Raw genomic sequence first — 12002 nt, forward strand, 5'->3', positions numbered from 1 at the left:
CCTTTTTATTTATAACTATATTGTATTGTATATAGTCACATATCTTTCACTTTGATAAGGTTCTTGCTAAAAAATATTATATATTCTTTAAAAAAACTAGTAAGATGAGTTTTCCACTTTTTAACTATACACAAGAATCTTCAATCTTGTTGCAATCTATATAAATATACTATATTTTATTTGCTTCCATTTGTGAACAGAAGAAACATCAACATATTCTTGTAAGTTCTTTTTCTTTGATTACGTTAATTTATATTGTATATTTATTATCATTTTCACATTGTCTACGAGCCCATCCCATCCTTCACATGAATGGTTTGTCCTTTATGCAATATTTAGGCTTACCACAAATCACAGTGAAACAAATGAGAGAAATGTTTTCCAAACATAATGGAAGATGTACCATTATTTGAGTGTAAACAATCCTACAAATCCTTTTCATACTTGCAATGAATTTTGTAAGAAGAAAATTTATTAGAAAAATTAAAGTTTTCACCCTTTTTAATTCAAGTGAAAATCCTTAGTGATAAGATATGAGCTTCAAAAGATTTTAGTGTGTTGGATCTACTAGGATTCCTTAGTGTGGAGGAAAGGACATAGAAAGCATCATTATAATTTAAAAGCTTGAACCATTAAAATAGAACATTATAAAGTGTTCGTAGTGGTTTGAAGGCTCCTCTTTATAGAAGGCCAATCTATTATGATTTCTTTTCCTTGAGTGATATAGTTGTTTATATTCAGTAGCCCATTTTCAAATTTTGCATTTCATCAATGAATACATTGATTTAATTTCATAGGATTTGAGTAGAAAATATCTATTGTGTTGTTGTATGGGAAAATGACCAAGTTTTGAGATCACCCTTTAGTTGAATTCTACCTCATGTAACATTGTGGCTCCTTCCATTTTCTTGCTCAAAATGGAGTTCTTCCTACTTTAATTCAGATTTCTTATGAGTCTCAAATTTGTGAAGAATAATGTTTAGGGGCTTTTGGAAAAACTAATGTGTTTGTATGTTATTGACACCTCTTTGATCCTAGATTTGCTCTTATCAGAAATGTTTTAATGTGGGTTCAACATACCATTGAGTTATGATCTATCATTGAATTTTATCCCTCTATGTATTGATGGATTCTTTATAAATAATTTTATTTAGAAAAAGGTTTAAACACATTCTCTTATCTAATTATTAAAATAATATTATTTTTCATAAAAACAAATAGAAATAATACATAGACATCGAGTGAAGTACATTAAATATTTTATTTATAAAAAATATCAATTTATATATTTGATTTGTAAAATAATAAAAGGGAAGTACACAAATCTTTATAAGTAATGCATTGATTAATCTCTTTATGAGTAATGCTAAATAAGAATTTGTGAAAGAATAAATTAGGAAACACAAATCTTTGATCAAAATTTTAGGTAAGATTAAGAAGATGAAACATACTTTAATCATAAGGATATTAAACATAAATTGCTTTATTTATTGTGGTGTTAAGATCTGTAAATTTAAAATCAGACAAAAAAACACAAATTAAATTTACCACATAGAAAATATTTTATTTATGCAACTTCTAATACATCATAATCATAATTTCACCTCAGTACATAGAGGTTATATTTTGGCTTTCATAAACAATACAAGAAGTATTGCCTCAAAAAAAAACTACTCGTTGCATCACCAAAGAGAAACATCAAATGAAAACTGTTTAAGAAATTAGAAACAACATGATAGTGAAGGCATGCAAATTGGCTGATTCGCATAAGTTACCAACGAGACCCATTGATGAGATCAAACAGTCTCAATAAGTTTCTCAAATATGTCCATGTGGCTGGCCTCCAAACCAATGTATAACTGCATCCCCTGGTGGTCCTGTGGGTGTGCTAAAAATAGTACAACTTTCTCCCACCCTGAAACCACAGGCCCTCCATGCAAAGACTTAATCCCTCCTCTCAATTCCACTTCTCCAAATCTAAAATGCTTCCAGTTCGATGCAAGAAACCCATTCTCCAAACCTTGCACCCCATCATGTAATTCCAACCAGTCTATTGAAGATCTCAAGTACTCATCTGTCAATCTATCCGAACCTTCCTGTAATTTCTTCACAATCTCACCAAATGGCTCTTCCTGCAGTTCTTTTCCAGTGGCCTTGGCATAGGCCGAAACCGATCCATTACCTGCAAATTCCCATGGAAGAGGAGGAACAAACCTTGATCTGACCACCACCCATCCAAAAGACAAAGATTGATCACTACCAGCTAAAGTTTATAATCATGTCCTACTAGTGCAAGAAATTTATCAAGCATAAAAAATCTCTACAAAAAATACAACACCTTGTCTCTACTGCGTAGTGCACGGTGGAAACATCGTGTGCATTCATGTTTCCAATTGAGATAGTCCTTGTCCGCCACAAGTGTGCTAAAGCTACCATAAAACTTGTGCACTGCTTCACTCCGTCATCAGCCGCCTTCGTTTTTAGGGTTTCGAGCATTTTCCCTGATAACATGAACGACTTAAATATATGTGTTTCAGAGACATTGTTGAAGGCCATCTTAGTGTGCCACATCTCCTTGTTTCTTTGTGTTGCTATTGACGAAAGAATCAGATGTGGACTACTTTTGGAAGGGTCTAGGTACTCCTCATGCTCGTACTTAATCTGGAGAGGAGTTCGAGCCTGCAAGCAGCTTCGATCAATAACTGGTACAGATGCTAGCTCACCTTTTACAGCCATGCACGTAAAATTTCTTGCAAACCCTTGTAGGCCAAACCCATCCATAACACCATGATTTACAGACGTTCCCAGAGTGTATCCACCGCATTTGAACCGAGTTATCTGCATTCCAACACACGTATATTAGTTTCAACAATAATTTCTGGTTTGTTTGCCACAAAAAGACTTGCTAGGAGATTTTGAATCTACTTATATGTGGGTGTAGCTTTCATTATACATTGACAATCATAGAAAGTAAATATAGAATGGAGCAATAGAATGTATAGCAAATATAAAGCATAACAGCATTTATGTTTCCCACGTAACTTGAAGGGATAAGAGTGGCTCATCTTCCAGTGTTCGATTTGAAGATTCCGAGGTTAAGCAAAGTTGTGAGAAGGCAGGATTTGGAATGGTGATATCCCCCAACTCTTGTAAACACAGCTCGCTTGAACAGATGGCAAGAGGTACTCCTTCATCATTACAATCGATCTCAAACCTCTTTTCCTCTGAATTAAAAGTTAGTCTCCCACATATGAAGTCGTATGCAACCATAAGTCTGCTCAGCGCCTCCATGTGTACACCAATTATGAGGTCAAATGGTATTTGTGATGGAGCAGAGAAAAAGTGCACATATTTTTGGACATAATGCACAAATTTTTGATCAAAATTGCTCAGAAACATTGACCTCCTCTCTTGGATCTTCTCTGGATGAACTATTGAAAGCTTCTCCCTTTTAAGTCGAAGATCAGAAACTAATAAAACAGTGGATGGCTTCATGCTTACAAGCTCTTGCCTTAGATCTTCTCTGGATGAACTGCAAGCTATTGCCTTACGGTTCATATATAGGAAGCAGGATGCATTTCAGCAAGCACAAGAATGTTCATATATAGGAAGCAAGCTGCATTTCAGCAATTAGAGGAAATAACTTGTGTTTATTGGATTGGGTGGACGTAGCGAGAGCGTATTAAGATATGTAGTAATGAAGGAACAAAAAAGACTTTTCCGGACCTGTTCTGATTACGATATGTATTAATGAAGGATACAAGAGACCTTTTCTGATTAAGATATGTAGTAAAGGAGGACTTTTTCTGCTTAACTGTCTGAATTTTTATTTGCATGTATTTCAGGATTTCACGGCAGTTAAATCTAGAAGTACAACAATAATCATTATGGATTATGGAAATCTAATATTCAGATGAATGAAGGAATTCAAAAGAATGTTGAGAGTTATGTAATAATTTTCTGATTAAGATAAGCTGGAATGAAAAAAAGAATGTTAGGAGTTAAGTGTCTTCAATTTGATTGGATTCTTTTAAATATTAATTTTTATTTTTTTTATTTTTTTATATTTTTTTCTTTATCTTTTTAATTTAACTTTCATTTTGTATTATAGATATAATTTTTTTATCTTATAATTAAATTTCTTATTAACTTATTTTGACTTTCTTTATATTTTTAATTATAAGATTTTTATATTATCTTTTATTTTTTTACAATAATTATTTTCCTTTTCAATATACTTTATTTTCTCAAATAATTTATTTTTAATTTTATTTTTGTCTTATTAAAATACTTATTTTCCTTTTTGAATTTTGATACTTGATTATTTCTCTTTTCAATTTGTCTTTGCTTTATCAATACAACCTTCTACTTTGTATTATAGAGTAATAGTTTTTAAAATTAAATTTAATATCATATCAACATATCTTAGTTTTCTTTATATTTTTTAATTTGTCTTTCTTTTCCTTTTCATTTTACTCTTACTAAAAGGAATTCATCTTTTTTATACATATAATCAATTTTCTAACAATAGGTGTAGTCTTTAGCATCTTGCTACTTGCATCTTTGCATTATTAATAAATAGTTGGTATCTTATCTATCTCCTTTATATTATTGCCTCATTGTTCTTATTAGTTACATTTATTTTATTGCTTGCTCTCATTATATTGAGGTTACCCATTTTATTTGACACATTAGGCATATATATTCTTCTCTGTTATTAATATATACAGTAATTAACCTCTTTTTAGCTTCCTCTAAGATAGTATGTTCCAGGTATATATATGTTACTTATTATTTTCTTTTGCTTGGCTCATCTTTTATCATTAATTAGTTTCAATCAGTTAATTATTTATTATTTAATTTGGTTAGTTTATTATTTTATTAAATTTTACATTCTTTTCAGTTAATAGAATAAAAATTTATATTTTTTCAGTTTTTGAGATAATATCCATATTATACTAATAAGAATTATCCATTTCTACTTCAAATATGTCTTGTTAAAATCTATATTCTTTCTTGTATTAATAAGTAGTAAACTTAGGGTGCTAATCTTGTAGACCAACAATCCATAGGCAGCTTCAACAAGCCATTAATAGAACATTAACAACACATTTCATAATATCAAAAGCAATCCAGAGTAATAAAAATAGTGGTATAAAAGTCTTAAAAGTTTATAAAACTTAAACCATTGAAATGCCAAAAAATAGTAGACAAGTGGCTAAGAAAATAGGGCACCCCAATCCTTGGTGAGGAATTTAAATAGGTCCTTGTAGTTTCTTTCATCATCACCATCCTTCCCGAGCACCTTCGTGTATAGTAGACAGAGCATAGTGGCAAACTTGTGCATCACCTTTGAGATGAACCTGGAGAGGTGCACCATCTTCTTTTCAAGGTCAAGGACCTTTTCCTTTAGGGTTGCAAGTGATAGTTCTGATACTTAATATAAGTATAGATCCAATAGCCAACAAGATGAGAGTGGGGCGGGGGGGGGGGGGGGGGGGGGGTGAATCATACAAACTTAATCATCCATAAAAACATCAGATTCAACCTCGGTAACATATATATCAACAATATAACCAAAACTGTTAAAACATGCAAACTCAAAAGCAAATGAACAATATAAACCTCATAACACTAGATTTAACGTGGAAACCCAAATAGGGAAAAACCACTGTGGGATTTCAGACCCACTAAGAAATATACTCTTCTAGAGTATGCTCGGTTAAAAGAAAATCCTGTTAAAGATTACAAACACATTGCTAGATGTGACTCGGTTAAGGGATTTCCCTCAGATTTGTTAGGATCTTCACTTTGTTAGAAGTGACCTTGTTAAAGGATTTCAAACACTCAATCAGAATGTCACCTTGCTAGAGGGTTTACTTATAAGACTTTTAAGTCCACTCGGTTAAGAGATTTTCTGTCACTTTCACAAAATAACAGTAATAAAAATCTATCTGCAACTTCACATCTAAAATGCTAAAGCAGATTCTTATTTGTTCAATACAATCTAGACATAGAACTAATCTTGTCTATCTGCTGGGCTTCTATACTCTATTATTCAAATAGTTCTTCAAGCTTCTATGCTCGGTAATCACTATGTAGCATCCCTGTGCATACACTTGCCCGCATACATTATTTATCAACAGTTTCCTATTTATAAACAATTAGGTAACCGCTTAATCTCCTTGATCACATTTCCTATGATAAATCATAGCCATCAAATCTTCAATCTTGTCCAAGTTCAATGCATCTTTCGATCTGAAAACATTTTACCCCGCCTTGGAACTTGCATACTAGTCTTGGAACTTGTGTCAGGGTATTGCGGTTCAATATGAGCTGTAGATCTTCATGCTGACTTTTCATTGCCTTAGATTCGTTAACAAACTTCTTCCATGGCTTACCAATCATTTAATCCGCTCCAGCTCATCAGCTTCCTTCATTAAATACCACATGTAAACATTTAATGTATTCTGTTATAGCTCGGTTACAACTCGGTAACAACTCGGTGAATACTAAACTTCACTCGGTAGACATTCCACCTTCATTAACTGATAGCGATAACCTTAGGGTTTACTGACTAGGTTCCTTAGGGTTTACCGACTAGGTTCTTTGGTTGATAACATATTATAGTATTAACCTTTACAATTTACAACATATGTATGATGTTAAAACAATCTAAAACATCATGATCTCATCATTGTCTGCCTCGGTAGTAGTTGCCCATTGAATACCTTATTCACCCCCTTATTCATCATATTCTTTCCCGTGTCTTTTACCGACATCTTCATAATCTTCATATCATACTTCTCAAGATATGGAAAGATCATACTAAATTAGAAAATCAATATCTTGACATCAATGACAAAATAATAATATCAAGATAGTAAAACATCTTTAATCAGTTATATCCATAATCATCAACAACCTTCTCAATATCCTTGTGAAATGTCAACAATCTTTCATTGTCTATTATAATGCAATATTTCCAACAATCTCCCCCTTTGGCATTGATGGCAAAACCAATTGATTTGACCTTAATAGATTTGGATTGCTGTGATTCTGAAATGCTGAAATGCTCTCCCCCATACATTTAGACTTCTGCTCATTTCTGTCTTCTTTCCAATCTGTAGTTTGCTCAGTTTTCTCTAAGTCTTCTCCCCTGATAGGTCTTCTCTTTTATTCGTCTCTCCTTCATATTAGTCTTCTCCCCCTTTGTAGGTCTTCTCCCCCTTTGACAACAATGCCAAAAAGTAAAGAACTAAAACATAATTTCTTTCTGTAAGAAGTTATTTCCTGCTGTTGTGTATCAACTGAGTCTCGATCAGAGCATTTGTCTTCAATACCTGTTCCCTATAATATTTCCTGTATTAATTCCAATACACTTTTAGAAAACTTCCTAAAGTGTATAACTCAGCATCAACTCCCAAAAGATATTCATTGGTCATCGGATTGATGCTTTCACTAAACTCGGTCAGTGAGTAGAAGTTAGGGGTAGGACCCCTAACTTACTTCTGAGATATTCAAAAGTGTCCTTTGGTAGTGGCTTGGTGAAGATATATGCTATTTGCTCCTTTGTGCTAACATATTCCAATACCACTTTCTTCTCTTGAGCTTCTTCTCTAAGATAATGATATTTGATAGATATGTGCTTTGTCTTAGAGTGCATAACATGATTCTTTGAAATATTATTGGCACTAGTATTGTTACAGAATATAGTTACTGGCTTGGTAACTTTTTCATTTATACCTTCCAAAAGTTGTTTGATCCATGCAATGTTGGTACAATTCAATGCTGCAGCAACGTATTCAGCTTCTGCTATTGACTGTGAAACACATCCTTGTTTCTTGCTAAGCCAATTCACTAGTCTTTCTCCTAAAAAGAAAGCTCCTCCACTTGTTCTTTTCCTGTCATCAATGTTGCCTGCCCAATCAACATCAGCATAAACTTTTAAATCAAAATCATTTCCTTTCTGATATACTAAGCCATAATCCTCTGTGCCTTTCAAGTATCTAAAAATTCTTTTGATTGCTGTCATGTGTGTTTCCTTAGGATTTGCAGAGAATCTTGCAACTATACCTACTGCATGTGCTATATCTGGTTTGCTGTGAATAACATATTGTAGTTTTCCAATCATGGATCAGTAGAGTGTCTCATCAATAGATGTAGATTCATCATTTTTTGATAATTTGCAGTTGGTAGTCATAGGAGTACTTACTGGTTTTGAATCATCCATTCCAAATTTCTTCAAGATTTCCTTTATGCACTTGGATTGAGTAATGAAAATCTCATTTTTCATTTGCAGTATCTGTAAACCTATAAAATACTTTATCTCACCGATTAATGACATCTCAAATTCTTTGCTCATTTCATTTCCAAAGTTCTTGCATAAAGAGTCATTTCCACAAAATATAATATCATCAACAAATATGGCTGAGATCAGTATTCCATTTTCATCATTCTTCATGTACATGTTGCTATTCTCACTTGTCCTTATAAAACCAATCTTAATCGAATAAAAGTGCAATCTTTCATACCATGCTCTTGGTGCTTGTTTCAAACCATATAAAGCTTTGTTCAATTTACATACCCGATCTTTATTATTGTCTTCAACAAATCCTTTAGGTTGTTCAATGAAAACTTCTTCTTCTAATATTCCATTCAGAAATGCAGATTTGACATCCATTTGATATATATTGAAGTTCTTGAAAGTATCATAGGCCAACAATGTTCTAACTCCTTCAAGTCTAGCAACAGGTGCAAAAGTTTCAGCATAATCAATTCCTTCTTCTTGAGCATAACCTTTGCAAACTAGTCTTGCTTTGTTTCGAATGACTTCACTCTTTTCATTTAGCTTGTTTCTAAAAATCCACTTTGTACCAATTACATTTTTGTCCTTCGGTCTTGGGATTAGTGTCCATGTGTCATTTTTCTTGATTTGATCAATCTCTTCTATCATAGCATTTACCCAATCTTCACTGTTAAATGCCTCTTTTACTATTCTTGATTCAAATTCAGATATCAAGCATGTGTTCTGTCTCAATTTGTTCCTTGCCATTACTGGATCATCCTTATCTCCTATAATCTGACCTGGTGCATGATGTCTTTTGACATACTTGGCTAATACAGGCTCGGTAGGCTCTGTACGATCTTCTTCATCACTCAGTAACTGGATATTATCTTCATTTTCTTCAACAGTCTTCTCGATAGGACTTCTCGGTTGAACATAGACAAATTTATCATAGTCTTCTGGTTCCTTGAAATTTCCTTCATCATTTCTTTCTACAAATTCATCAATTTTCACATTTGCACTTTCTACTATTTTGTTAGATGATTTGATCAGACATTTAAATGCTTTGCTTCTAGAAGAGTAACCTAGAAACATTCCTTCTTCACTTTTCTGATCAAACTTGCCATTTCTATCATCTTTATGAACATAGCATCTACTTCCAAAGATTTTAAAATAGCTAACATTAGGTTTCTTATCATACTAGATTTCATATGGTGTCTTCAAAGTACCTTTCTTCAATTGAACTCGGTTCAAGGTGTAAACAACTGTGCTTATTGCTTCTCTCCAAAATGTTTGTGACACCTTCTTTTCAATCATCAGTGTTCTAGCACAATCCACAATAGATCTGTTTCTTCTTTCAGCTATTCCATTCTACTGTGGAGTTCTCGGTGCAAAGACTTGTCTTTTAATACCATGATCATTGTAAAATAAGTTGAACTCATCAGATGTGAACTCTCCTCCTCTATCTGATCTAAGACATTTCAGTTGTCTTCCTGTTTCATTTTCAACTCTTGCCTTGTACCATTTAAACATTTGAAAAGCTTCTGATTTTTCTTTTGAAAAGGTTCTGATTTTTCTTTTAAAAACATTACTGACATCATCCTTGAATAGTCATCCACAAATAATATGAAATATTTATCACCATAATAACTTTGATCTTTCATAGGATTGCAAATATTAGTGTGCACTAGATATAAAATTCCCTTAGAAGTGTAGGACTTACTTGTAAAGCTTGATCTTGTCATCTTACCTATTTGGCATCCTCAACACATAGCATTCTCAGGTTTTTCAAGACTCGGTAGATCTCTTCCTCTGTGCTTCTTACTTATTTTGATCAGATTATCAAAATTGACATGACAAAACCTTTTATGCCATAACTAGGTATCATCAATCTTTGCATGCAAACACTTATTCTGAGTTGAGTTAAGGTGAAATGTATTACCTTTTGTTTGTGTCCCGGTAGTAGCTAACTTTCCATTTTTGTCATGAACTTTGACAATTCCTTTCTGAAATTCTATTCGGTAACCTGTGTTGTTTAGCTGTGCTACACTCAACAAATTGTATTTCAAACCTTCAACCCAATAAACAACATTGCATCTTGCATTATCAAGAAGTGTTATAGATCCTTTACCTCTTACCGGACATGGTGCATCATTACCAAATCTGACATAGCCTCCATCATAATATTCTAATACGACAAACTTGTGTTTATCTCTTGTCATATGATGTGAGCATCCACTATCTATAATCCAAGAATCATTAGTGTTTATGTGAGATATTAGGGGTTTTTCTTCATACCTTTCTTCATCTGATCCATCCTTGATAGCCACATAAACAACTTCCTCTGTATCAGTCTCATCTGATTTATCATCGTTAAATTCCTCATCAGCTATTAAGCATGTCTTTCTATCTCTTCTTCTGAAGTCTCGATGTCCTCTGTAATGATTATCTTTCTGTCTATTATCTCGGTAATCTCTCTTTTCAGTAAAATCTTTGTCAGAACAATTAGAAGCCATATGTCCTATCTTATCACAATTGAAACATTTCAAAGGCAGTTTTCCTTTATACTTACCTTTGCCTCTCGGTAACCTTTTGGCTAATAGTGCTTCAAACTCTTCTTACTTTCTGATTTCTTCATACAGTTTGTGTACTTCTTCCATGTTCTTCCGAAATCTTTCACTTGCTCCACTGTGATCTCCTTCAGAGTACTTATATTTTCTTTCATTGTAATCATTAGATTCATCAAAGATGAAAAGAACTAAATGTAGATTCAACTTTATTTATCAAAGATCCACTGTTATCAAAATTACTTAACTCAAATGCATGTAGCTTACCAATAGTAGCATCTAAAGAGACTGGCATATTAGGTACAGACCTCAATTCATTGATTGCAGAGACTCGGATTGCATAAGCTGGTAGAAGGGTTCTCAACAACTTACTTGTTATATCCTTTTCTTCAATAGTTCCACCTGCTCCTTTGATTTGATTGGCAATCTCCTTTAGTCTTGTACTATACTGAGTTATGTTCACCTTCATTCATCCTCATAGATTCAAGTTGTCCTCTCAAACTATCTACTTTTGCTCTTTGAACATGTTCATCTCCTCCATATACTGATATGAGCTTATCCCACATTGCCTTTGCATCATTGCAGCCTTCTAGATCATTAAACTCTAAATTGGTCAATGCAGATGTTATTTCAATCATTGCTTGAATATGTTCTTGCTTTGCCCTTATCTCTTCCATAGTCAATGGATAGGTGCTCAGTGCAACAAAATCATTCTCCAGATAGTATACATCATATTCTCCAACTCTTGATAGATGTAGCTTCATCCTTTTCTGCCATGTAGAAAAACTTCATTTGCTCAGCTTCGGTGCATCCCTCTTATACATCTTTGGATCTTTAACTCAAGTGCCTTTAAACTTTCCTTCCGGAGTCCAAAGCTGTGATACCAATTGATAGTTCTGATACTTAATATAAGTACAGATCTAATAGCCAACAAGATGAGAGGGGGGGGGGGTTGAATCATACAAACTTAATCATCCATAAAAACATCAGATTCAACCTCGGTAACATATATATCAGCAATATAACCAAAACTGTTAAAACACACAAAGTCAAAAGCATATGAACAATATAAACCTCATAACACCAGATTTAACGTGGAAACCCAAATAGGGAAAAACCACTGTGGGATTTCGGACCCACTAAGAAAT

The 12002-nt window shown here is 33.3% G+C and overlaps 1 protein-coding gene across 1 annotated transcript; it reads right to left on the reverse strand.

The window, feature by feature from the left end:
- Positions 1-1796: 1796 nt before the first annotated feature.
- Positions 1797-3558, reverse strand: LOC131074838 (acyltransferase GLAUCE-like). Its single transcript, XM_058011550.2, has 3 exons — positions 3043-3558; positions 2339-2838; positions 1797-2220 (listed from the first exon to the last, which is right to left on the reverse strand). Exons 1-3 carry the CDS (start codon positions 3556-3558, stop codon positions 1797-1799), a joined length of 1440 nt encoding a protein of 479 aa, XP_057867533.2.
- Positions 3559-12002: the final 8444 nt, after the last annotated feature.

The sequence above is a fragment of the Cryptomeria japonica genome, chromosome 7 (assembly GCF_030272615.1).
Source record: "Cryptomeria japonica chromosome 7, Sugi_1.0, whole genome shotgun sequence".
In the NCBI taxonomy this organism is placed as follows: domain Eukaryota; kingdom Viridiplantae; phylum Streptophyta; class Pinopsida; order Cupressales; family Cupressaceae; genus Cryptomeria; species Cryptomeria japonica.

Excerpts from the sequence above, each read along its gene's own strand:
- LOC131074838 (XM_058011550.2), bottom strand. The coding sequence starts at position 3,558 with ATGAACCGTAAGGCAATAGCTTGCAGTTCATCCAGAGAAGATCTAAGG. Across the intron at positions 2,839-3,042 it reads AGCCACTCTTATCCCTTCAA|ATAACTCGGTTCAAATGCGG; the intron begins GTTACGTGGGAA and ends GTTGGAATGCAG. Across the intron at positions 2,221-2,338 it reads CACTACGCAGTAGAGACAAG|ATCAAGGTTTGTTCCTCCTC; the intron begins GTGTTGTATTTT and ends GGTGGTGGTCAG.